This window comes from Drosophila biarmipes, chromosome 3L (genome assembly GCF_025231255.1).
Source record: "Drosophila biarmipes strain raj3 chromosome 3L, RU_DBia_V1.1, whole genome shotgun sequence".
In the NCBI taxonomy this organism is placed as follows: Eukaryota; Metazoa; Arthropoda; class Insecta; order Diptera; family Drosophilidae; genus Drosophila; species Drosophila biarmipes.
In genome coordinates this window covers 18,663,024-18,690,512 of record NC_066613.1, presented here as the reverse complement: position 1 = coordinate 18,690,512, position 27,489 = coordinate 18,663,024, and the positions used below count along the sequence as shown (strand labels likewise).

The 27,489-nt window shown below is 43.2% G+C and overlaps 1 protein-coding gene across 8 annotated transcripts; it reads right to left on the bottom strand.

Annotated features, from left to right (window-relative positions):
- Positions 1 to 2: 2 nt before the first annotated feature.
- LOC108035078 (tyrosine-protein kinase Abl) lies at positions 3 to 26,950 on the bottom strand. 8 transcript variants are annotated; one of them, XM_017110482.3, is made up of 10 exons: positions 25,878 to 26,950; positions 9,888 to 9,941; positions 7,465 to 8,008; positions 6,985 to 7,400; positions 6,320 to 6,906; positions 5,746 to 6,019; positions 5,565 to 5,685; positions 4,752 to 5,098; positions 2,122 to 3,762; positions 3 to 1,770 (listed from the first exon to the last, which is right to left on the bottom strand). In XM_017110482.3, the coding sequence occupies exons 1-10, from the start codon at positions 26,209 to 26,211 to the stop codon at positions 1,250 to 1,252; spliced, it is 4,839 nt and encodes a 1,612-aa protein (XP_016965971.1). In that variant the 5' UTR covers positions 26,212 to 26,950; the 3' UTR covers positions 3 to 1,249. The 8 variants fall into 8 exon arrangements, with proteins under 8 accessions (XP_016965971.1, XP_016965973.1, XP_016965967.1 ...); XM_017110484.3 differs by having other exon boundaries at positions 5,010 to 5,098; positions 25,878 to 26,949; XM_017110478.3 differs by having other exon boundaries at positions 3 to 3,762.
- Positions 26,951 to 27,489: the final 539 nt, after the last annotated feature.

The following is a 27,489-nucleotide window of genomic DNA, read 5'->3' as shown; positions in this document are numbered from 1 at the left end:
CGTTTATTTTGAAATAAATTTATTTGGTTTTTGTTTTTTGTTTTTTTTTTTGTTGCTTATGTGATTTTTGTTTACGTATAAAAGTTGTTTAAAATCCTTGAAAATATCAGATAATAATTACAATTGGTTGTGTAATACGTCTTAAAAGCATTTCGATGCGCCTCGTACTCGAACACAGATTAAACATAAATCAATTTAGTCTTTGCCACTAAACATATCAATTTGAGTAGTAGTAGTTGTAGTTTATCAGTTAATAATAATATCTTTGGGCTTCGCTACTGTGTATGTAATGGATACGCCGAGTACATATAGATCATGATCATAGACATATATGCTGCAGGCCTTAAAACACACGATCGAAAAGAAGTCGCGCCTACGCGTTCCGAAGAAGTATCAAGTTCCGTTTCCGTTCTCTCAAAGGGGGAGTGTTGTGGTCGTTAAATGTATAATATAGTATAATATCTTTATCTTTATCTGTTTATCTTGTAGAAGTATGTAAATGTATAGGTATAATAAAACATTTTACGACTAGTATATGTAAATATATGTATGTATATGTGTATATGCATTGCGTTTTCTTTGTAATTACTAAGTTTATTGAGATATTCTATGAATATATTTCCTTTTATTCTTAAGCCATGTCTTGTGTCTTTCTACGTATATAAAACAAACTAAGCGCGAATACGTTTGAGGGTTGGGGGGCGGTTGGAAAGGGGCTGAGTGGGTGGGAGGAGGGGTGCCCTTACTTTACATTATTAAAAACAAGGATCCTCCCGCGAGACCTTACCCAAATTTGCTTTGCAACTCATTGTTTACTGATTTCATGTTTGTTTTTCTAACTTGATTTTTGTTTTTGTTTTCTGGAAGCGTTCGTCGGGGCTCTGCACAGATCTGACTAGATATATATGGGTATATATAATAGAAGCTACTACTACACGCTACCAAGTACGATACATAGGTGTCCTCCTCCGGTTTTAGTTGCTGCTGCTCCTCCTCCTGCTGCTACTGTAGTTGTCCTTCCTTCTTCGCTGGGCTTGAAGTTTCATTTCCTGCTTTCCTTTTCCTGTTCCCGTCTCGCTGCCTTCGCTGGCTCCGCTTCCATTTGCATTTCCGGTTCCACGGGGGATGGTGTGGTTGGATGATTGGGTCTACAGATGGGGCCCCATCACTTGCGCTTGATGAAGTTGCCCTCGGCATCCAGCCAGATGCCCTGATGTTGGTCGGGCGCGTCCATCCCCCGTCTTATCATTTACCTGTTGAGCGCATTGGAGATCTGGCGCAGCGACTGGCCCACCTCGGCCACCAGGCGCTCGTTGTCCTGGACGTTCTTGCTGCCGGCGGTGCGCAGGTGCCGCGACTGCGCCTCAACTCTCGTGACCAGCTCCCGGAACTGGAACTTGGAGTGCGGCGGCATCGCCCCGTTCTCCGCAAAGATCACGCACGAGTTGTGCAGAATGTTGAGCTTGTCGCTCAGCTGCAGCCATTGCGAACCAGCGATGGCGTTCACCGGGTGCTTGAGCGAGCCCTCCAGCAGACCCACCAGCTCGAGGATGCTCTCCCGCGATATCTGGGTGGAGCTGGCGGATCCGGAACTGGCCGGCTCGGCCAGCTTGGCTATGGGCGTGGCGTAGATGGTCAGCTTGGTGGGCTTGTGCGGCACCGCTGGCTTTTGCTGGATCTGCGGCTTCTGCTCGTACAGCGACTGGGTCATGTCCGCTGCCACCTGGCCTCCCAGTCCCTCTGGCTGCGATTGCGATTGCTCCTCGTCATCTGTGAAGAGTTGCGTTGAATGAGAGGTTTTTATTGTGCTGCCGGCCTGCTGCCTGCTGGTGCAATCTCTACTAGAGGTGCTAGTGGATGTGGTGGAGGAGTTGGAGGTGGTGCAGTTCGGGGGCGGTGGTGGTGGGGCTGCCGGTGGCGGCCTATTGCCCGGCTTGGCTGGCAGGGTGCCACCGATAGCGGTGGTGACTCCCGATTTCATCCCATACTTGGGCGACAGCTGGGCGTTTGGTGCTCCGCCGCCATTCACCACCGTTGGCTGCTGCTGCAGAATGGAGCTGCTGGCATAATCCGGAGCCGGGGGCTGCTGCTCCCACAGTTTCTTTAAGCTATTAATACTACCTGTGCTTCGTCGCTTGCCGAGATCGCCCTCGCCCGCTGCTGCTGTTTCCGCCTCCACATTCGAATTCGTCACATCGATTTTGATTTCAGTCTTTTGCATGGCCTGGGCGAACTTCCGGCTACCATCCTCCTTCCGGTTCAAGGTGCCCGTTGTATTGCAGTTGGCATTGTTGGTTACGGTTTGGGATGCTACCGGAGCTGCAGCTGGAGCTGGCGGCTCCTTCTCCTTGTCCACCCGACGCAGATGGGCCTTGAAGTCAATGATGGTACTGGCGGTCTCCGCCTTGGCCATCGGCGGGCTCATCTTCTTGGGCTCGACTTTCTTAAGCTGAGCCTTGAATCCGGATCCGGAACCATTGCCGTTGGTCAGCTTCTGCTGCTGCTGTTGCGGCGGCGGCGGCTTGGGCAGGTTCATGCTCTCGGCCAGCTCAGTAACCAGCAAGGAGCCGGGATCCACGACTGCGATTCCGGAACCGTTGGCCACATGCGAGGCCGGAGCATTCTCCTTGCCGGCTGCCTTGATCTCGGTGATCAGCTTCTCCTTGAGATCCTCGGGTGGACTGCCCAGCGAGCTGCAGGAGTCGGTGGAGGGCTCGCGCTTTCTTAGGGACACTCCGAATCTGGAGCTGGCCTCCTCCACACTGGGAGCTGTGTTGCTCACATCGTTGTGGCTGCTGTCGTTGTTGTTGGTTCCGTTTCCGTTGCTGATATTGCCATTGTTTGGCACCTGGGCATGCAGATGCTGCTGGATGGCCTGCACAGCGCTCTCGGGCGCCGGCGGAGGAGGTGGTGGTGCCCCCTCGAATTCCTCGGGTGGCGGGGGCAAGTCCAGCGGCGGCGGTGGAAACTCCAGATTGGCTAGAGCCGGTTGGACGCCTGCTGCCACTCCCGAACCACTTCGCTTGGGTGAACTGCTGGAACCGCCGGCCCGGAAGGAGGAGAACGTCATCATGGTGCCCTCGGTGGTGGTGCGATGACGCTGCAGCTTATTCAGACTGGCAGCTGCATTGTTCTGCATGGTCACACCACCTGATGAGTTGCTCCGGATCATCTGCTGCGGCGGAATGGGGCTGGCCTTCGGATTCATTCTGGCCGACGGTGGCGTGGCGTGTCCATTGGCCGGGGGCGGAGCAGGAGCAGGTGCCGGTGGAGCAGTTGTAGCATCACTATTGTCCTCCAGGCTGTCCAGATAGGCACCGATCCTGGTTACCTTGGGCAGTGTTCCGTAGCGATTCACCACCCGCTTGACATTCATCACCTCCAGAGCGCCCACGGTGATCGGCTGGGCCCCGGTCACCACTCCATTGTTGCCATGATGCAGTTGATTTGGCGGCGGTGCTGGAGCCGGAGCCTGTGGATGCTGCTGGGAACGCTTGCTCTGCCGGGTCTCCAGACCGCGGTTGCCCATCACGGGCGTACCGGTTGGCCGCTTGAAGGAGCTGTGCTGCTGCGAGGAGCGAGGACCAATGCCTCCGCCTCCGCCGTGGAGAGACTGCTGCATCTTGTTGGTGGCAGGAGCGGCGATCACATGGCTCAGACTGTGCTCCAGACTATCGCCCGTGGCGTCTGTGTCCGGGTCGGCAGTGGGATCCGTTTCCGAGTCGTAGCGCTGCGTCAAACTGTTGATGTCCCGGGCTAGACCTAACGAATTGAAAAGTAGGACATTAAAAAAGAAGGGTTAATATAGGATAGATGCAAAATGGTTAATAGAATGCTTCGTGCCGGGTGCTGGATGCTGGGTGAGTTTAATAATCAGTGATAGGAAGTCCCTTAATATCTCGAGATAAAGTTAAATTTCAGCTTTTATAAAAAGTTTACATAGCTTTCTTTTCTTGGGGAAACTTAAGTTCTTGAAAGAACATAACATGAGGAGGAACTCCCCATCACTGGTAGTGGGGCCTGGGTTAATCCTGACCAGAGTCATGTGAAGTGTATGTGTGCGTTCATGTTTGTCGAGCGGGTGAAACTAGAAACACCAAAATATAAGCTTAAGAAATATGAGAAATGAATGACTGGTATATATATCCTTGAAAGGGTTTCTGACAATTAAATTTATGGTACAAATGTTTGCGAACCATCCTATTTCAGGGTACTATATAAAAAAAATGTATAAGTTTTACAATAAAATAATAAAAAATCACAACAAAAGGCAAAAATAACAATGAGTAATAGAGTAAAGAAAATAAAAACATAATACAATACTTTCAAGGATATAATACAAACATAATAAATTATTCTTTTCCGAATTTATAAAACAACTTAATGTTAGCAGGCACCAAAGTAAATAAGAGTAACAACAACGACAGAATAATACCAAAATAATAATAGAAAACAAAGATGGTTAGAGAAATTGCTTATGAAAATGTTAATGAGAAGAAAACAGGCAGACATTAGGAAATCATCGACACAACATCAATTATAAAACTAAATTTAGAAAATACCAATTTGGAATCCAAAAAATAAGGATTCCACAAATGAACAACCAATAAATACTGAAACTTAAGCCAAAATAAACCAATTATAGTAATACAACATAAGTACAAAACAAGAAACAAATAACACAGAAACCGAAGGAACGTAAATAATTTTTGAAATGGAGCTCTTCGCTGTGGACTCCGTTGACGAAATACCTCGAAATAGGATGTCGTAAAGAAAACTACTGCAGGAGGACGATTTCTTAATGGAATACTGTTGTTGTTTCTGTTGTTGATGTTGTGGTGGTTGTTGTTGCTGTACTGGCAGTGGTACGGATTGTTGTTGTACGGACTGTTGTTGTTGTTGCAGTTGTTGTGTACGTATTTGGTGTGTGTGGTGGGTTGGAATTTGGGTCTTGAAATTTCTAGAGAGGGTCTGGCTGAAATAGTTGGCAGTTTTCAATTTGTGTATACCATTCGTGCTGAGGTCGTCGATGAAATTGCATCGGGCGGTGGCAGGATCCTCCTCGCGATAAGTGGAGTCCCGACTGCTCGAGAGCAGGCTGAAAAAAGGGAAGAGGAAATATCTGGTTAACCAGTGTATCTTTGAAGTATAAGATCTAGGAAAAGAAAGAATAATAACTATCTGCTGCTCTAACCTTCATATTGTGATTAACTAATCATGTCTCAACTTCTAGTTATCTAGTTAGAAATTCATTAGAAAACAACAAGTCGTCTAATTTAATTTATACTGTATTCACCAAGTTAAAAAAGACTATATACTAATTAAAATAAAAGTATATTTATAATGCTTTTTAATTTCTTGTGACATGCCTTTGGTGATAATAATTCTTTAAAAAGCTATCCTAATCCAACTATTTTATAGCATCTTAATTTTGTTTTAAAAAGGGTATGCATCCTTAAATTCTTGTATAGACCATTCCCAGGCTTTAAGTGGTCTTAGTTCTTCAAGATAGGATCCTGCTTCAACTATGCCTCCCCTAAGATCTCCAGAAGTATTGGTCTCACCTGGTTCGCTTCGGTGGTGCCGGTGCCTGCTTGCCCTGCTTGTTGGTGGTGCGACGCATCTGGACGTTGCCCTTGCCCTGGCTGGAGAAGGTGCTCAGCTTGGTGGAAGTGGAGCCGGTTTCTGCAGCGTTAAAACAGAGGTTAAGGCAATGATCAACTTCGAAAGGGCATTTACCCTCACCTGACATGGGCGTGCTGGCCTGCTGCTGGTGCGGATCGTTGTGGTGGGCATTCGGCGTGAGCGACTGACCGCCGGGCAGACCCTTCTTCACCATCTGCGGTGTGAGGCTGAGCGAGGCGGTGGCCGAGGATGAGGAAGCGCAACCGCTGGCCGCCGTCGTGGTTGTGGCTCCTCCGCCGCTGGCCACGCCCGATGTGCTCGGTGCTGTGGAGCTGCTCGCGCTGGTGGCGTTGGCGTTCAGCTGCTTCTCGACCGCTTCGGTGATGGACGATTCCTGCGGAGGAGCGGAGAAGGAGAGATGGGCACCATGTGGCTCATTATTGCTATCACTACTTGCTGCACCCTCGATCTCGAGCGATCAGAGCACGTCGACGAGGTGGTGGCGGTGCCTGTGGCTATGACTATGACTACTCCTATTGTTCCTATGGCTATTGCTATGGCTATGGATGCTGCCGCTGTTCTGCTGGAGCTCGTCGTCGTCGTCGCCGTCGTAGTCACTCGCCTCCTCGCCAGCATCGTCATGATCTTCGTTATCATCGTCATATTCATCGTCCCACACCTCGACGTCACCCACCTGAAACATGTGCTCCAGCGCATGGTGTATGCTCTTGAACGTGGGCCGGTCGGCGGCATCCCACTGCCAGCACTGGCGCATCAAGTCGTACACCTCCGGCGGACAGCCGGGGGGCCGCTCCATGCGATAGCCCTTCTCCAGCTTGTGGTACACGTCGGTCAGATCGATGCCCGGATACGGCGACATCCCGTACGTGGCGATCTCCCACAGCAGCACCCCGAAGGCCCACACGTCCGACTTGGTGCTGAACTTGTTGTACGCCAGTCCCTCCGGTGCGGTCCACTTGATCGGGAACTTGGCACCGGCATGCGCCGTGTACGTATCATCTCGCATCAGGCGCGCCAGCCCGAAGTCGGCCACCTTGACCAGCTTGTTGTCGCCCACCAGGCAGTTGCGGGCGGCCAGATCGCGGTGAATGTAGTTGCGCGACTCCAAGTAGCTCATGCCCGATGCTATCTGCGTGGCCATGTAGAGCAGCGCCACGGCATCGAGCGTCTCGCGGCCGGCGGAGCGCAGGAAGTCCAGCAGATTGCCGTGCGACATGAACTCGGTGATGATGTAGAAGGGCGGTTCCCTGGTGCAAACACCTGGCAATTGGAATCAAGCGGATTAGTCTACTATTTTGACTTCATTTAAAAGGGTTTATACTAGATAAGATGACCCACCTATGAGCTGCACCAGATTGGGGTGCTTCATTTCCTTCATGATGGCCGCCTCTTCGAGGAAGTCCTTCAGAGCCATGGTGTCCTCCTTGAGCGTTTTAACAGCCACCGTATTGCCGTACCGCTTCCAAACGGCCTCGTACACCTCGCCATACTGCCCTCCGCCCAGTTTGTGCTTCATCATGATGTCCGTCCGGCAGATCTCCCACTCGTCCGGCTCGGGGCTCAGCGGGAAGACGGTGGGCTTGTTCTGCTTGGGCGCCGGATACAAGAGCGGTGTGATGAGGCCGTGGCCCTCGTGGGGCACGCTGTGATGATGCACCAGCTCGGCCAGAGTGTTGAACTTGGCCTCCTGGGTGACGAAGACCTTGCCATCGGGATCCTCTGAGATGCGGTAGTGATAGACGCGACCCTCGTATCTGGGTATCAGGAGAAAGCAGGAAATTTAGTAAGGATTACCAAGGGTGCAACCCGTATACTCACCGGAGACTGATGCTCCTCTGACCCGGTGAGCTTTCGCTTTCGCGGACCAGGAAGCTGCCGTTGATCCCGGAGCTCAGCAGATACTCGGCGGCATTGCGCGAGATGGGACCATGGTACCAGGAGTGCTTCTCCAGCGAATTGAGCGGAGTCACGTAGTTGGAGGGCACCCATCCCACGTTGCCGGAGTCGGAGTGCGCCTCGCACCACTCGCCCGACTTGTTGTAGCTCAGGATGCGGACCTGCTCGCCCTTCTTCAGGCTCAATTGATTCTCGCCGCCGGCCTGAAAGTCGTACAGAGCCACAAACAGCTGTGGATCATCCTCCTCGGGGCCGGGGGCCAAGAGGTTCTCCTTGGAGGTCCAACGGTGGGCGGATTCAAACACCGATGTGGTCGAGCTGTGGCCACCGCCCAGGGAGGAGCCCTGCAGTCCCAGGCCACCGGAATCCTGCTGATGTTGCTGCATCTCCGCCGCATCCGCCAGAAGAGAGGCCGCCGCGCTGCCGGCCGGAATGTGAGGTAATGGACGCGACTGCAGCAGGGCTTCTGCAAGGAGGACATCAAGGAAACATTTATTAAGAATATTTTCAGATTTTCCCTTGAATCTAGTCCTTCCATAATGGAACCCCCTAATCTGTTCTGTTTATAATTTATCTTAGAAACAGTTAAACCACTTTTTATTGTTTAATCTTAACAAAATCGTAATTTGAAATGTAAAAAAACTTTTATTATTCGTTTATAATTAGGTATCATAAAAGGTAGCTAATTATTGAGCATGAATCCCTCTTTCAAATCTCTTCTTTCGGTGTAGCTAGAGAAGACAATGCAGGTAAACCCGTTTCTCTTCCGAGGAATGCGGGCAATTTGTGGAGCAAGTGCTGGCCAGCGGGGGAAATCGGCCTGCAACTCGCTGCTCCATTGAGGGAATGGAATAAATTATGCATTAAGCGGAATAAAATTACACAAATCGTTGTCTGCCGGCGGTGGACCAGGAATCCCTCAACGAGGCATTTTATTGTGGGAAGTTCTAACTGATTGTCGGTCGGTTGGGTTGTCCCCTCAGCCCGTTCTTTGTTCCGCCTCCCACACTCTTTTTTAACTAGGTATCCAAAGGAGTGGTGCTCCCCGGTATCTAAAGCAGAATCTCAGGAATGCATTCCCGGAAATAATCTTTGGACGGTCTTTTATGCCCTTTGAAAGTGACTTAGAAAAACCATATATTGATTGATATGATATGATATGAAGCATATTATATACAATTATCATATTGATTACATTATATATTTGTAAATAGAAATACATTAATACTAAGTTATTCCAGAACGTTTTGGCTACATTAATATATCCCAGTATAGGGTATCCACGGGTCTGCACCCTAATTGCAATTCCTCTTTCTTGCAAAGTGGTTTCAAGAATCTCGAGATGAAGTTTCGCCTGATAGATTGTGCAAACTTGTCAGTTCTAAACCTGTCCGAGTCAAGCTTCTATAATAGGGTACTCTTTGAAATTAAACCAGACTTTCGCTGCAATGTCCCATTGAAATAATTGTACGAATTTACTTTTTTCCCCACTCCTTTTCGGTTTGACCAAAGCAAACACTTCCGCTGCATAAATATTCTCCACTTTCGTGGGCACAATTGTGCATAAATTTGGGTGAAGTGGAAGTCATTCAGAAACCGGGAATCTTTGGTGAGCGGTCGGTGTGCTAAGCAGTCATAAACCGATCCAAATCACATTGTAATGCATTTGAGAAGGGTTCCCCAGCGCACACTGTTAATTTATGCGCGCGAGACAGGAAGTATTAATAGCGAATAATAGGTGTGGAGTGGGTTTTGGGGTGTACAAGGGAATATAGGGACAGATTAGAGCGGAAATGTACGGTTCTCCAGTGGTGGTCCCTCTGCCCCTCTGTCCAAGTCCCCCACCGAATATTAGCCGATGAGAATATACACCCACTTTATATGCCACATCGTACATCCAATTTTAGAGCGTTGATTTCGGAAGGCAGTGACTCACGCGGGACTGGGTGTGAGGATCGTGAATACTTTGGCATTGACTCAGTTTTTTTTAAGGGGGAAGTCTAAAAGGAAGAGTTCTAGCTATGCTGAGTCAGTTTTGTAATGCCTAATATTCATAATTATCAGTAAATTGCTGTACTAGAGAACTTATAACAAGCTAATCCCAATCATTTATTATACTATACTGTAACGTTAAATCAGAAGATACAGGCAATAGAAGATACAGATATCTCTCGGTTCCTTTTCTAAGACCCCCGAAATGATCATGCAATATATATACCGAAAATAACCCAATCATCCCATGGGAAGCGCTCTTCAATTATTAAGAATGACACTACACTACGTGGAGTTTTACTTCAGTATTTAGGTTTTTTTTTGTTGGATTGTAGATGTTTTGTGGTTGTTACCTAAGTTCATGTGATATTTGCCTGGATGGCCGCGAAAAGAGCTGTGCTTGGTACCTGCAGAAACGAAAGAAACAGAGAGATTTTGTGTGAGAGACAGTTTGTCAGCCGACTTCGGAATTATCTATGGATAGAGCAGGCAGTTTTGTGATCTTATCATCTTATAACGATGGGCGGCAAATGCGATGAACTTCATTGGAATGCCGAAGTGCTTCCGAAACAAAGTCGTTACCAAACAAAAGAAAAATAATAAGGAAACTAAATTAAATACAATTATCTTAGTCATAACTCTAGGTAAGTAGTATAAGGCGTACATGTACAGCGATCTATATACAGTTAGCGGATGGATGACATCAAAAGCGGAGGGGCATTAGAGAATTAGAGGGTCTTGCAACCGCAGAAAGGCCAATTAGCGACCCGGCCAGAACAAGAAGAGGAGTAATAACAACAGCAGCCAGATGATGGCTTCAGTAAAGTGCTGTAATTTCTCAGCCAAGTGAAAAGTATCTCAGTATTTGTGGAAAGCCCAACATGCGTACACTTAAAATAACAGTTTAAGATGGGAAATCTTAAAAAATATATAACTAGTTTATAATATTCCGTTATAGTTTTATCCCCGATAATAATACAGACTAATTTTAGTCATACTACGAAAATCTTATACAACTCATTAGATCTTAAAGATTCTTTGAGTGTGACACGCCCCCTAGACATTTGACAAAAAAAAGGGGAAGTGCCGAGGAAAAAACGAAGAAATATATGCCCCATTCAGAGAACTTAAGCTGCTGCTCAAGCGGAATGGGTCCAATGAACTTTAAAGTCACAAAAATTCTACACATGTCGGCGGAGAGAGAGGTGGGCATATGGATAAAGAAAGAGATGGCTCCGGAGACGCGTCTCAAGCCATGCACATCCGCCGTCTAGCGACTGCTTATGCAGGTTATTAGCGTGAATTTGGAGCATCTCGAGCTGAGGGCTGATTACAAGTGAAATGATGCGCGGTGCCGCTTCCCCACCCACTGGTACCTCCCAGGCCTGCGGAACCCACCCACTTTGCACCCGCAACTACCCACAGACTTAACGGTAAGTGTGTTGAGTAAGCACAGATTGAAATCAGCCGCATCAGCAGCTGAAGTCCCCTCCGAAGCTATGTAACGATACAAAGAAGACACAGTGGTTCCTGTGCCTGGCAACTATAACTATTCAAACGATTCAAAGTTATAGGACTTTGTATACATATAGTTTTAAAAATGTCTTGATTATGCTATATAAAAAGTAGGTACAGTGGTTCTCTTTTCTAACGTATTCGAAGCTATAAAATGTACTAGATACTAGATACCAGATACTAGATACTATATACCAGACACAAAATATACCAGATACAAAATGTACTAGATACAAAATTTACGAAAGAAGTGTTATAGTTAGGAAACCACTTAAACTACTTTTTTAAAACTTCAAAACACCCTAAAAGATTTCTCAAAGATTTCATCCGCTTTTGGTATCTACTGTTGCACCAGAGATCTATAGATACAACTATATATAGCCTGCACCAAGTACTGAAAGCTTTTCATTACAGCCTTGGCTCTAACAGTCACTCATTGCGAATCGTCTCTCGAGATTTCTTGGGCATCCGTCCTTTGTTTGACGGTCCGTCCTTGTCCGGCGAGCATTAAACTTGATGTGTCTGCTATTTATTATCTGTAGATACAGTGCTTCTGTTCGGGCTTCTTCGCCACACAAATCGGACTTCAATGTGTGATTTATTGCAATGCATTTTCAACTGCTCATTCATTATTTCACTCGCTCAGTCTGTCAACCATTCACACATCCATTCATGTGGGCTTGAGTTTTGTGGCACTTTGTGGTTTGCTCTGTTTTTTTCTTTATTTGTTAGCTCATTGCATTTCAGCACGTTTTGCTCGGGTTCTGTGTTGTTTTTATACCACATAGTACTCTATTTTAGCTTTGTTTTTCCTACGTATTTTTGTGTTTCCAGCTCAAGGGCTTTTGAGTCTTAACCTGGCAGGGATTTTCAGCTGGCCTCGGTCTCGTCTCCCCCTTTTCTCACCCTCTCACCCGACTTGTCGGATTTCATTCACATTTTGCCTTTGGTCTCTTGGCCAGACATCCAGACGCATATACGTTTGTATATACTTGTAGTAACTACAGAATACATACTTACAAGGGGGCAGGGGGCGTGGCCAGTCAACAGTAATAAACTTTTACGGTGCAAATTTAATTAGTCATTTCTCTGGCTTCCGCTGCAACGTGGGGAAATGGGGTAAAATAAAACGGGGGAAATTCTCAGGGGTTTGATTTCAACTTTTCATGCCTTTCAATTCAATTAACTTAAAGGCCAGAAGTCAGCCTCAATATAAACTCAATATATTGGGTGGAATATGTACTTATAACTGCCCTAACTAGTAGGTGTACCTAAGATATATCAACAACAACTCCAATATATCCAATCTGTTTAAATTGTTATACATTTTTCCCTCTCTGCACCAACAAAGAATGCATTTTCTCAACTTTGTACGGCCTAATGATAACTTTTGAAGCGGAACTTTCGAACGGAACTTGAGATCATTAAGCTGGCAGACCCGATTAGAGCAGCAAATACGCCCCTAAGGGAAATATAAACCCGAGCTAGTTGGGGAAACATAAGGAAATTAACCTTCAAAGCCCAAAACTTTTCCCCGAGCAGCATATGGTTCTGTATATATGTGATAATTTTAAGTTTTCCATGTAATTCCCCCTTTTTGACATGAGAAAAAAGCAACTGGTAACTGGCAGGGCAAGCAAAAAGTTGTAGGAAATGCAGAAAAAATATGTGAAAGAATTTAATTAGTTTTTTGTTTTCAATTTTTTTAGTGTGCACCCCTAGGGTTGGGTTCAAGTTCCTCCCCTTTGCAGCCGAGTGCGAAAAAGTGTTGTGCGAAAAAACTACAGGCAGCGAAAAAGAGATGGCCCAAGTGAAATAGAAGACGCGAGAACAAAGGCAGTAAAGGCAGAGGGCCAGAGGGTCCAAGGATCTCAGGGGTGTCTAAGGGGTGCAGAGGTGGCCAGGACTTGGCCCTGCACTTGGCAGAGGGCATAGGGAAAAAATGCTAAATACAAAATCCACCCTTGGCTCACAAAGGCAGCACTCCCTTGACTTTCCCCCCTGGCCAACGGCGAATTTACCACTTTTCTAAGGATTCCGCACTCGAGGCTCACTAGCCAACCTTATGCTGGGCACGGCCATGGGTGTGGGCCTGGTTCCTCGGGGAAAGGACCAAAGTCGAGGGGTACATGCAACCTAATGTGACGTGTGACGCAGCAGTCCATCTCCCGTACACTTCAAAATAAAAATGAAAAACCTTTTCGCACTTGCAATTAGAGTGCATACTTAAAAAAATCGACAAGCTATTATTTCGAACGAACTTAAGAGCTACTTCGGAATTGAGTATGCCTACTACAAGTCTTTCATATAAAGTGGCAATTATGATTCCTAAAAATCATTAATCAATAATATGAAAAGCAATAGTTTTCTGGAATTGATTGAAAAATAAAATTACATACTTTAGTAAATTGAAAATAATATTTTTACTACTTTGCCAAGAGATCTAGTTGAGAAACCAGTAATTTCTCCAAGTGTATTCCCTCAGGCCTGCATTTGCTTGATGAAAATCAAGTGAGTGCAATAAATACATATTAAAGTGAGACAGACGGAGCGAAAAAGGTGGGACAAAAATCAATAATGGAAACCTTTTCCGCCACTGCCCGGCGAGCGATGAGTGTCATCCATAAAATCGCATCAGCGCCAGCAAATTAATTGAATGCCAGCATCCAGGCCACAAGAGGACCCCAAATGCAGGCCCGGGGCAAAGTGGTGGAGATAAAAGGGATAAGGTGAAGGACAAACGCTGCGACAAACCACATGAATGGGTGGTGACTTCAGGGGTGACACCAAGCAACGGCGCTTCAAGTACCCTCTGAAACCAATGCAACTATTTTAAAATATATTAAAATAATAATAACTTAGAATGAAAAAACTGCTACTGACACTAAAAATAAATACCCTTTTTTTTAGAAGCCCAAGGGAATCAACATAAAGTTCCATCTTGGTGACAAAAAGTGGAGAACCCACAAAAGTAAGTGGAATTTTTTCCAGGGTATCCCTGGTGGGTTTATGAAAGGTAGCAACAACTTTGTGGAGAAGGTCCTATCGATCCATGTCCCCTTGAATGTGCATGGCTGCTGTCCTTGCCACAAAGTTCACAAAGCTGCAACATTTTTGCCTTTGAATGGCTTTTTATTACGGCCAGGGGAAAGTTTCTTTCAAAAGTTATCTCAAACGGAATCTAGGCCCTTGATATCGGGCAACTTTATCAATTACAGTCTGCAAGGTTCACAGGAAATATTCAGCCATTCGGCCCGTGAATAGGTATCCATTACCACGTGACCAAGGGTCTGTCTGAGGCTCCATTGTCTAGTGTGAATGAAATTGACTTTTAATTGTCGATGATGACCAGAAAGCAAACAAAACAAGGCACAAAAACCATTGGCATGCACAATTTGTGTGGCTATGCAAATGACAAACAGAACGGGCCCAAAGAGTGGGGAAAAAGAAGCGTTGGCCAAAGAGTCGGAATTCAATTGCGAGTGTCGAGTGAATGACTCACTCGGCATAGACAGTGGGTGCACAGTGGGGAAAACGGGTTATCTAGAAGGTGGTTCTGGTTATCAGCAGGTAAGCCACTCCACTCAGATGTGTTTTTGTGTTTTGCATAATCTACCACCTATAAAGATAGCCAATTTAAAACTTCTGAACCAGCAGCTAAGCAAAATTCACGCAGTGTGACCTTGCGCATGTTGTAGTTTATATTATAAAGCAAGGTCACACTGTTCCTTTTTCAAAACTGATTATTGAAGCAATAAGTAAATTCAAATATAAAGTAAGCCATATCATTTCAAGTACCAAATCTTTAAAAATATACATTTCAATGTATTAACTTCAAGGTTTTTGGTATGACCACCGTACATTTGTCTATTCACAAGACAATTCAAAATTCACACACGCCACTCATTCATGATTCTTTTATTTTGGATTTCGGTTTGGTTTTCCTGCCTTCGTTTTTTGACCTGCCTTTTGCTGTGTCTGCCGGCGTTGTTCTGCTTTGTTTATGTTTATGTTTTATGGCTTATTGTTTATGGCCAAAACGGGGAGAGCACAGGCATTTGTCATACTTTTTTCCTAGATATTTGCGCTTATTCATTTGCATGTCAGTCGGCAGGGAAACATTCTCAAACATTTTGCGTGGGCATCTATTTTTCAGATAATAAATTCGAGCAGGCGATAAAAAGCATTTGACCATAAAATGTGTTCTTTCCACCAGCTCCAGATAAACAAATATGAAAAGCTCTCAGGGGGAGATAAAAGTCAGCGTAGAGGGTCGAGACAACAGATGGAAGAGGAAGTCTCAGATACAATGACGGAATTTCTGAATTGTTTTCTCCGCATTCAAGGCATGGGAACAGTTGACAGCCACAAAAAGAAGTCTTAAGTGCGTGGGCGGAAAAACTCACATTGTTTGGGGAATTGTAAAAACATATTCATACTCAGCTCAAAAATAAAGGCAGAAGCCTTGGGAAACTCCGCGGCAAACCGAAAGCGTGCTTCGAATTAACCTTTGTCACTGAATTTTACGTAATTTCTCAATTGAAAGCCACCGAAAAAGTACAGAAATAATAAAATGCAGAGATCAAAGTGCAACTTAAATGCTCGTACGTTTGCCCAAGCGTGTAATTATTGTGAGTGTGCCAGCACTCACAGTGGTGAATATGTATATAGAAGTATTTCATTTCCACCTACCCAATCAATGTAATCTCTACACTCGGCACTCGGCAAACAAAATTTGATTATCTTTATGGCAGCTGGCCTAAAAGCTTTTTAATGTGCGCAATTTTCCTTGGTTTTCTATTGTCCCTTCTCCGGTTTCTCTAGTTTTTCCCCTCCTAATTTCAATCATTGTCATTGTCGCAATTTACCATTATTTTACGTAACCCGCCGGTCACGTCTATCGCATATCCGTTCATTTGTCCGGTTAATTGTTGGATAATGACACCGAAATTCCCCCGAAAAAATGTTTGGAAGTGGTTGGGTGCGATCTTCTATCGAGAATGAAAAAAACCATTTAACTTTAAATAATAGAACTATTATATATTTTTTATACCATTTAGGAAGTAACATCTTTTACGGAATTTCAATATGTAAAGATTTAACTAGTAAATAATAAATAGTTGGAACTTGTATATCTATTTGATACCAAGAAAGTAGCTAAGAAATTATAATGTTCACTCCCTTAAAAATTCTCTTTATTATTTTATTATTTATGTTTATTATTTATTTATTGTAATATAATAAAGGGTATGTGATAAATTTTTATTTTTTTGTGAAACCTAGCTAACTTTTCTCTCTCTTTTACTAAAGTTTACATAACCCCTGGAGTTACCTCATGGTAAATGAACAAATTTTTGTTCATACAAATTACGCACTAAAATAAATCAGAAAAAGCTGCCGTCGATGTTTTCACTTTTCTCGTCTGCCTGCTATCATAATTATAATTACCATTTTCACAGCAAATGATTTTCTATTTCAGGTGTCTGCTTTTCAACTATTTTTCGCCTTTATTCATGCATAGTTTTTCAGCTACTGATTTCGTTTTTCGGCCTTTAATTTAAGTCGAGCGTGGAGAAGTGGGAAATTTGTTGTAAAATCGTTGAAAATCTCTTGCATTTTGTCTGGTTGTCTGGTTGCCATGAAAATGATTGATCGATTGAGTCAGCAATTAACAGAGTTGTTTTGTAAAATAGATTTGTTTATTTTCATTAGGTGAATGAAATCGAAAATCGAAAAGCCAGCGGAAAGTGAAAGTCTAGCACTTGTGCTGATTTTTCTCCACCTGCTTTAAAAGTCAAATGAAAGGTGAACGAACTATTGATAAGGATTACACGAGTAATTAATGACTCGGCACTTTCGAGTTAGTTTTTCCCACTTCCCAGCAAGTTGAGCATTTTAATTTCAATTTGAGTTTTCCCACAGCTAAATTTCACGCAGCAGATTGAAATCTTTTCCTAGTTCTCGCTGTTCGCCACAGGACTGGGGGTACTTCGAAAGCAAAAAGGTTCGTCTTTTATCGCGATTGTGAGAACAGAATGCGAAATCAACCAGGAAAAAGGTCGGGAAGTCGGAGAGTGTGGAAAATTGAAATGCCAGACACAGGGGAAAACTATTTAAAGCCCAGGTGAGGGCAGCAGAGGCATATCTCTATGATGAGTGCATAAAAGAACCATCTTGGTGATTCATTTACTTCATGTTTTTCGCTCCCACTTTTTGCCCGCTTCCTTTTTATTCGCTGGATACTCGGTTTCTTGGAAGCAAGTGCAATTGCTATAAATGAAACGAAACGGACGACGTCGAGCGACAGGCAGTCGCGGATGTGGATGTCGTTTAAATATTACCAGACGGCATAAAAATTGACAGACGTCGCCAGACAAAGGCCAAACAAACTTCTGAATGAACCATCCAGGCAGAGCGTGAAGCCATCCTGAAACGAAGGCATGGAACTGCAAATACCCTTGTTGTTCTACTCAAAAAGAGTGAAGTATTTTTCCTGACAACTGGTTTTTGGCATAATAAAATCAATCTCTTCTGTTTATATACGAAACAAAAAAGGAATCTCCATTAGTTATTTTATTTTCACAGCATTTGTAGGGTTCTAAAATATTTCTTTCATGAAGTATACAAACATACTTATAGTAATCGAAAAAATACCCTTAAGGATCACGTTAGCTTTTTAAAAATTCTTTAAAAAAATACTATTATTTTCACTAAATTGTGGATTTCTTAAGTATTTATTTCATGAAGAACCCGATCTCTCTTATAGAAATTGAAAAATTGTCCTTAAGGGCATTATGAAGGAATTATATCCTTACAAAAAATACCAAAGAAAAATACTGTTGAACCATTCCTAGTGAAAAATTCCTTGATTTATTCAAAAGAAACTCTCTGTATATAAGCAATTCATAATTTTTATTCCTCCTACAGATACTTTTAATTTTGTTTGACTAAGATATCATATCGAAACTGCCAATTAGAGGCCCCTATCATAAAGAGTATGAAAAGAAACGAAAGTGTGGAGACACCGAGAGGGAAAGAGAGGAAGTGACAGCCGAAAAAGCCGGCAAGGCAATTAAACGAATTAAAATTCGCATTAATTATGAACACAAATATAAAATCGCTTTTGTGTAGTCCAAATTAACGGTTCAAATTTTTGGTTATCATCTTTCTTTTAGGCATATTTTTGGCTGTTTCATGTTTTTGGCCGACGGTTCACTGACCACCGCGAGAAAGAGACGGGTATAAAAAAAAATGGAAAAGGATAGCAAGACCGCCAAGAAAGAGAGGGAGGCATTTCTTTGTTGGGCTTCCACCGGCAAACAAAAAATGGCAAACAGGTTTCACCTTCTTTCTCTTTCTCCTTGCACTTGCATTTGTCATGCTTTTTCTTTTGCACACATTTATTTTCTCTTCGCTACTTAAACGGTTGGCAATTTTCTTAATTTGTTTGGTCCAAAAAAAAATAAATAAAATTTAAGCTGTCTATTTTAATGGTTTCTTTTTTGGAGAGAAAACTGATAAGCGGTTAAAAAGAATGGGTGAAATTTTCAGTTTCTAAATGTAGGGATCATAATTAGAGGGTATTAATGTCAAGTGGGGAAAAAGTAAACGAAATAATAAATATAATAAATAATAATATAAATATATTATATTCGTTAGCATATTTTTAGTTCTGCGGTATGTTTTAAGAACCAAAAATTATTCGTTCTACATTTTTCTGGGTGTACTAGATCTACTTTACATTATAGATTCACATATTGCAAAATCCCTGTTTTAAACTAAGCAGCTTATAGCTCAATTACACATCCGAATGCCTCTTCCTTTCCACTATTTGTGCGAATGTTTTGCACTTCATTCATTTCACACCTCATTTGTGCAACCTTTTCTTCCCCTTCCAGGGGATTATGCCCCACCTGAAACTGGGGGAAAAAATTCAATCAACCTGCTGCAGCTGGTGGCTTCGTTGCTGCATTTTGCAGAGATTATTTTATGCTGCACCTCGCAATCTGGAGCTTGAACTAAAGGTGTCTATATGGGTGTGTATATACAAAAAGACACTGTAAGTCGGAGATTTAAAGTTGTGAACGTGCCGAGCTGGCCCCCTGTGCCACCCACTTCCCCACCCCAGGTGCAAGTTCGTTTGGCCCCCCGAAGACCCCATGAGATCGCCTAAACAGTTGCAATTGCGAACGTGATTGGAGCGAATGCAATCCAACCTGGAGATAGAGACTGGTACTGAGAACCAGAAGAGAGCAGCCCATTCCGAATCGGAATCGGAATCCAATTTTGTATACTTCTCATGGCTCATGGCTCATGGCTCATGGCTCATGGCTCAATGATGGATTCAATTCCCGCAAAGACAAGAATCAGAAACAGGTTTCCAATCGCGTTCTGCTCCGCAGTTGAAACTCGGGGAATTAGAGCCTTGAGATACGGTTTGTGGCCTATCTATCATAATAAATATTTGCTTTTCGGTACGGATTTTACAGTTTACTTAAGGTTTTCCAGAGCTCAGCACCCACAATTACAGAAAATATTAAGGCTTACATTAGAATAATGAAAGATTATAATATACGAGTCCATATATTAAGAGAATTTTAAGAACTTTTAATTCTTAAATGTTGTAAACCTTTTTTTTATGTATTACAAACATAACCTTGCATTTTATATTTACTTATAAAACTGTTTACCAACAAATAGTTTAAGAAGGGTTAATCTTCCAGAAATAAGATAAGCTTTTGTGTACCCAAACCAAGTGCCCCAAGAGATAACCCCCAGTATTTGCTCAATGAGCGGTGCGGAATTGTTTATGTTTGTGCCATGCACTGGGTGCAATAAACATAAATAATAAAATAAAAAGGGAAAAGTTGTATTTGCTGATTTATTTGACCTTGTTGGCTTGTTTAACACACAGACAGAGCAAGTGAGAGGGGAATACACTCAATTTAATAAAGAATATATGGAAAAAGGGGGCAAAGTATGGGCAATGCAAGTTGAGCGCAAACAAAAATTTATAAATAAATATATCAAGTGGAGCGTCCCCCCCCCCCCCCCCCCCAAGCTGCTGTTCATACTCGATAGAGGAAAAAAAGTCTTCTATGCAGTGCAGTGTCAATCAATCAATCAAGTGGCGTCAAAACTTGTGACCTCAAAGCTGAAGAATGAATAGATAATCGGGGTGAAAGAAACCTCTTCGGCTTCTAATTAGTGGCCGTTTTCCTTCGGGCATCCGTACTCCCCATACTTTTGAAAATATATAGATATTTTCCTCTACAAATTATGTTTGTTTTTCTCCAATTTCCTTCTTTTTCGTCAGCTAATTTATGCAAACAATTTTCAATGAGGCGTGGACCTCGGGGGAAAAGACTCCAGAAATAAAATGCGGGCCAGAGTTTCGGGGGCGGAAACTTGAGGGGGGCGTGGCCGCGGAAACGGTCCGCTGGGAATGCGAAATTGGAAAAATAGAGTCAAGGGGGAAATTACATAAAACCCAAGTTAGGCAATCAACTGAAAACTTAATGTCACATGAATGAGGAAAATAGACCTTAAATTGATCGGGGAAATTATTTGACATGAGGGTGATGTCAGATTTATGATGATCTACGATATAAACAGATCGTAAAGCCCCGACGAAAGCCATCGGAATGCTAGAGAGTTCCTAATGGATTAATTTCTGACAAAGAATTTTGGATTCTGGAAACTTAGGAAAGCTGACTAAGCATATAACTTTACCGTTATCCGAGCAGAGACAGCTGTTCGACGACTGTCCAATTGGAATTCGAAAAGCTGTTGTACCCGCTCCGTGCTTCCTATTAGATTGACACGCCCCTTCGAAGTGGGTGGGGGCGAAGGGGAGAAAAGCGGAAGGCAGAGGTCATATTTAGGAACTCGAAATGGACGCTACCATTTCTAAAAATACATCTATAAAACAAAAAACATCAAAGCACCGGGAAGTGCAATCATCGAGACAACGAAAAGAACAAAAAGAGGCCGAAAATGAGGCACGAAAGGATTTACGAGCTTGATCGAAAACAGGAACAGCCACGAAAACTATATATATCTAGCCTGGTGAAATACCATGCAAAATAACCCCACCAAGAGGAGTGCACTTTGTTGCCGCCTCAGTGAAAGTCAGGGGCGCGGTCAAAGGTCAGACAGCAGGGGTGAGATGGGATACACACATTTAAGTAAGGCCTTATATCGCACCACCAAAACATTAAACACAAGATTATTACGCACAGCTAAAGTTAAATACATGTTTATTCACATTATATTTTCAGGCCTCTAGTATGACGCCTGACTGAATCATGTTTAAAATATTAATTTATGTTTTAAAAATATATTTTAAAAATGTTCCCTGACCCCCCGGCACATTATTGCAACTACGCCCCTTGATCAGTGACTCCTCCAACTTTCAATCTCTGTCAGCGCCAAAGGAAATTGTATGAAAACGACAATAACAACTGAAAGCATGGAAGATACACATTTCGTTTTGGGGCTAATAATAGAAGTGCAGCCGCGAGGAGAAAAGACTTGTGGTACAAAGTGGTAATGGAGACAACGCCTCCGATATGTGGAACCGCCCTCCCACTCCCTCTCCACTCGAGTCCCCTGCGATTTCCCCTTTTCTGAGTGCTTTATTATTATGACAATTATGCTTGAGCACATAATATGATTGAAGAAATATTTACGGGAATTAAACATTATTATTTGGTGTTTTTTTTGGGGGGGCTAAGGACGCTTGTAAAGCCAAAGAGCAAACATTTTCCCTCCTAGCGGCGTCACCTGTTTGCCACCTGGCCCGCCCCCTTTTGCCGCCCCTTTTCCACCTTGTGAAAAGTTCATTTGCCCCGTCTCATAATTTGCCGCTTGCATGTCAAGCAAACTGAGGCCAAACACCACACTCGGATTTCCCTGCATGCGCGAAAGAGATGGGGGAAAGTGAGCTACACTTGGAAAATATGACCATAAAGTTTCATACAATGTATTTGATTTTTAAATAGAATGGTGTCCCCTCGAATTCTTAAATCGTACCTTGGAAAGATCTCTGTCTGGTGTATTTTTTAACAACAGATTGTTTGGAAATCGATTCAAAATGGGAACTTTTTCTTAACCCTAAAAGTTAAATTGAAAAAAACCCTCCTAAGCATAAAAAACTTTAACTAACTTAGTTATGTATATTTATTAAGATTTACAACTTTTTTCTTTTTCTGTTAGTGTACTGATTTTTATAAAGGGCTCGTTATAATTTCCAATAAACCCAGGGAAGTTGGTTATTAAACCCCGTTTCTTACATTCCTCAATTTTTGATTATGTGGCAAACAAAGTGCAGAAGAACTAACGAGTTTTTCAATTAATTTTGTTAAGTGCAGAGACAAACGCACTTCATGTATCGCACTCTTTCTCCTTCAGAGAAGGAGCTGGAGCTTCTCCCCTCCCACTTGAGTCTATTTTCGAGACGTCAACTTGCGAGAGTTGTTTGCGGAGTGTTCAGGGTTTCCAGCGGGACGGAGTCGTGGAGTGGAGTGTTGAATTTGCAACTGCAATTGGCAACTCCATTGAGGCATCTGCATTTGCACCGGTTCATTGGTATTTTCCCAGGGCGACACACAATCCAAGCCCTTCGCCAATGCAACTGCCGCCCCAGAGTATCTAATTACATTGTATCGTGTAACAACCGACAACATGCTTATGAAATGGCAACAACTAGCACATACAACGCCTACGACTTGTGAGCATTGGATACTACGTCGTATTTGTTAGAAGATAGTTTGTGCCTTAGTTGAATATTATTGAATATTATTAAAATATAATATAAAATACCGTACAAAATAATTTATATAATATAAAGTATTTTTATTATATCTTAACTTTCTAATAGTTGTAACACCCTTTTAATATTCCTAAAAAATATTATCACATATACCATAAATAATAATTTCTATAATGTATAGTATTTTTATTATATCTTAACTTTCTAATAGTTGTAACCACCTTTTAATATTCCTAAAATATAATCTCAAACACCATAAATAATAATTTCTATAATGTATGGTATTTTTATTATATCTTAACTTTCTAATAGTTGTTTTATTATAACTTTTAATATCTTTCATAAAACTGCGATCAATTTTTTGTCTATAGATAAGAGACATTTCCTGATAAATAACCTCCAGTTTTACTACCATATTGTATGTTTTTATACCACTGTTCCTTATACCGTGTGTGGCTGTGCTGTGATTGAGCTGGAGTTCCGTAGCGCTACTTTCCCCCAGTTCCCCCGTAATTACCTCCCCACAAAACCCAGATCCACCCGGACTGACAATTGCGGTGAGTCGGGCTTTCCGTTTCTGTTTTTGGGATCTGTGCTGGCTTGTAATCCGCAGACCCAGACACAGTTTTTTCATTGTAATTTTGTAATTGCATTTCGCAGGCCAGACACACGAAAAAGGCCATTGCAGGCCCCCCATTTCGACCTTTTGGGTGAGACAAGCTCTGATAGTTTGGCAAATAAATGTGCATTTTCATTGGCGAATTTCTGTGTGGGAATTTCCCTGGCACGAAACTGCAAAAAGTAGTTTTTATTTCGTGGAACGATGACTCAATATTAAGAATGGCAATAAATATTTATGTGGAAACCGGCTTATCAGCGACTCAGCTCACTGATTGAGTGAACCTAAGTGCTCACAATAAGCGACTAATTACCATATAAATAGCATTAATTGATTACAAATTGCTTGGAAGGCGCTGGAAGAGCGTGATAAGAAATGGCGCTTCCAGTCGAGAGGACAGGGAAAATGTGAAAAATCCATAGATTGTAGTAAATCATCTGGGGAAATGTGACTCGGCTTGTGGTCCCTACGGAAAATCAATACTTTGGCCTCCGAGCAAGCCATTTGAGTGGGAGTTGGAATGTTTCCCAAGCGGTTCAAGCGGAAGGCTTGCAAATGTTTGCTTTTTCAAGGCTTATAAGAAAGAGAACTCCGGGAAATTAAAAAACAAGAAAAGGTTTAAAAACTTATAATTGGAAATTCTACTATTGCGGAACTTTGATTGCCAACATCACTCTAATATTAGATTATAATAATATCTCTTTACAAATGTTTGATCCATAATTTCCAGGGATTATATGGTCCTTGAAATGTTTACATAATTTCCCTTTTATGTAATCTCTGAGTTCTCGGTCAGATAACTCCTCAACTACTAAAATCCTACAAATGCTTTTCCGGAACCCTTATGCCAAATCCCAAACACCACCCGATGGTGGGTCCTATTGTGGTAGGACATCGTCGACAGGGACATAAAAAAGCTATTAGAAGCGGGAAATGTCCATGGCTGAGGGGAGTGCGGAAAGGAAGGAAAGCGTTGCAGTTTCCCGGGGCAAATTATGGGATGGTATTAGACAGGAAAATAAGGCAAATAAAAATGTGCGTGAGTGCGTGAAGTGTGAGGAAAATGCGGGGGAGAAAGGTGGAGGAAATGGCAATATGTCAGCGGGGGTGGCAAAGCGGTGTTCTGGGTCGCAATTTCAACCACTGTGCGGGTGGCAGGGATAGGGGTGCGAGGAGGAAGCACTCAGTACAGCGGACCGCGGATAAAGGATGATGGAGAGCAACAAATAAGAATTGAAACCGCCCCAAATAGCACAACAACAACACTGACGCGTGCTGCGCTCTCTCTTCTCCCTTTCGTTTCCTTCTTTTCTCTTCACCCACCTCCTCTCCCTCTTTCTCTCTAGTAAACAAAAGCAGCGGAAAAGCAACAACAAGTACGAAACTAGCCGGCAATAACAACAATAATTCCCAATATAATCGGAAGCAATGGGAAGAAGAAATTGGCTCAATTGGAAAGCAGCGTGAGTAGAGGAAAATAGGGGATAATAAAGAATGGGGGGCAAAGCGGAGGCCAAGAAGAGTGCACTTTATGAACAATAAAAACAACACTGTGCAGCATAAACTGACAAATAAATCAAAATTTGCATGATATCTGCACCGCAGATTTATGGGAATGACCATGGGTGTGCTATGTTTATTATACCTTTTACGCGCTTATAAAATAAGCCCTTTGTATTAAAAAGGACTCAATTAATAAAAACCTGTTGGCAACTTTATATATATATATATTTTTTTTTAATTGCTTAATAGTTATATTCCTTGTTTTTCTTAATAAATCAATTTAATTTTATTTCGTTTTCTCAAGGATTTCACCACATTATGAAATGATTTGATTGGATATCTAAGGTGATAAGAAAAAAACACGACCACTTTTTCTATTCAATTTGCAATAGAAGCACAATCTTCTGTATGAATGTTAAGAAGTCACAACACTATGATGAAATTTACACCTGAGTGGGATGCTGCATGCACTTTTATTTTAGGGAGTGAGTGGGTGATTGGGGCTGTGTGGCACAAAGTCTACACTTCCTGTGGCTGTTTATACGTACATTGCACAATTTCTACACAGAAAAAATACGTGTTTTTATACCTAATTTAAGAATTAATGCCTTTTTAAATCAAATTATACCATCTTTATCTTTACATTTAGTAATTCGATTTTCTTACATTCTTGGTTTTTAGATAGTGCTTTAAAGCACTTCAGCTTATTTTATAATAATACAAAAACAATATTATTTTCATTATTATTTTTGACTTTTTTTTCATATTTTGGGAAAGTTTATTTTTCAAACGGGTACCATAAGGTACAATTTTTAATTTGACTTAAAAAGGCACTGTGTAAATGAAATTCTCCAACAGAAATTTAGAAAAGATGCATATTTTCTGTGTTTTCGCATGCATTCGTCGACCGTTTCCCAACACTTGACCACTTACCGTTGTGTTCGGTGAATATGTTGAGTCCCACGCTGGGATTGCACCGTGGATCCTTGTGGCCGCCACTGCGCTGGCTCAGACCTGAGCCGGAGCCCCCTCCGCCCCCGCCGGAGCCGCCGCCACTGACCACGCCGGAGGACGAGGACTTGATGCGGGAGCCGCGGAGCGTGGAGCCCCCGCCGAGGGGGGCGCTGCTGACGCCACTGGAGCTGGAGATGCAGTGGGGGGAGACCGAAGCCACTGGACTGCTGGAGAGACCGATGCAGCTGACGGGGGCCGCTGAGCCGCCCCCTCCCGAGTGGGCGCCCCTGTCCTTTCCCTGCTGAGCCCCCATTTGCCAGTGGGTGGTTGGGTGGTTTTTCGCTCTTGCGCAGCAACAACAACTTGTACACTTTTCGCTCTCCTCCTCTCCTCTCTGCCCTTCCTCGGCTCCGCCTCCTTCGGCTTATTCGCTTACTATTACTATTTATTATATTTCTCCTCGGCTCTTCTCTCTTGGCCTTTTGCTCAATTATTTGCCGTTTTGCCGTTTGCTTTGCTTTAATTTATTTCACACACACACACGCACACATTTTTCTTTCTCTTTCTGCGTTTTTGGAGTAGACAAAAAAGATTGGAGACACTCACGCACACACACGGAAGAACACACGCACGGAGAAAAGGAAGTTTGCGATTTATCTTATTTGCTGTTTGTTTTATTGGCCGCTCAGGTGAATATCGCGAACTTGCAGCATGTTGGCAAACTTTTGTGTCGGCAAACCTTTTGTCGCGACCGTGAGGCTGGGGGAGGGGGGAGTTTTGCAGGCGCACGGGGGGGCACAAAACACGCCCTGAAAATGCACTTTGTCTTTCGCCTCCGCCTCTGGCTGCTGCTCTCTCTGTCGCTCGCTCGCTGGCTAGCGCTCCTTCTACGGCTGGGGCAATCCGCAGGCGGATGCGTCTGACATTATTAATTAAGTCGGGTTTCGCGACGACAAAGCCGTATCTGATCCGGATCCGCTAGCTGCTCGCTGGTTTGGTTTTTTGGTATCTGTGCATTTCTTTCCACTGCGACTTCGGATACAGACAGACCAGGGTATCTTGATTTTCGGCATTTCTCGGCGGTTGGCCCATGGCCACACAGTCAGCTGATTTCGAATTTGCTCTCCCCTCTTTGCCAGAAAACGTAAGCGTGAGCAACGTAAGAGCCACGTAAGGGTAAGCTAGAGAGGGAGACAAAAAATTAAAGAATTCTTATTTTTTGAATAGCAACCCCTTAACTTAACATTTTAGCAAACCTCTTCGACTTCGAGACGGTATCTGACGGTCATTAAAATGCTATGTAGCATATGGGAAGTTTACATCTGACAACATTCTATAACATCGAAGAGAAAGAAAAGAAGTAGATGAGTCCGGAGATGGAACCTTTATTTGTCTTAATTTGTCGGCAGAATAGTCTATTTATTGTGTCACCCGATTCACGGAGGTTTACTTTTACTACCAATTATCAATTATTTAAATATTCAAAAAAAGTTGTATACGGTCAGCAAAGACACCCACCTGACCTAGCGCAGACAACATGCTGGTATCTTGCGTGGTATATACCAAAAGTTCAAAAGCCATTACTAGAATA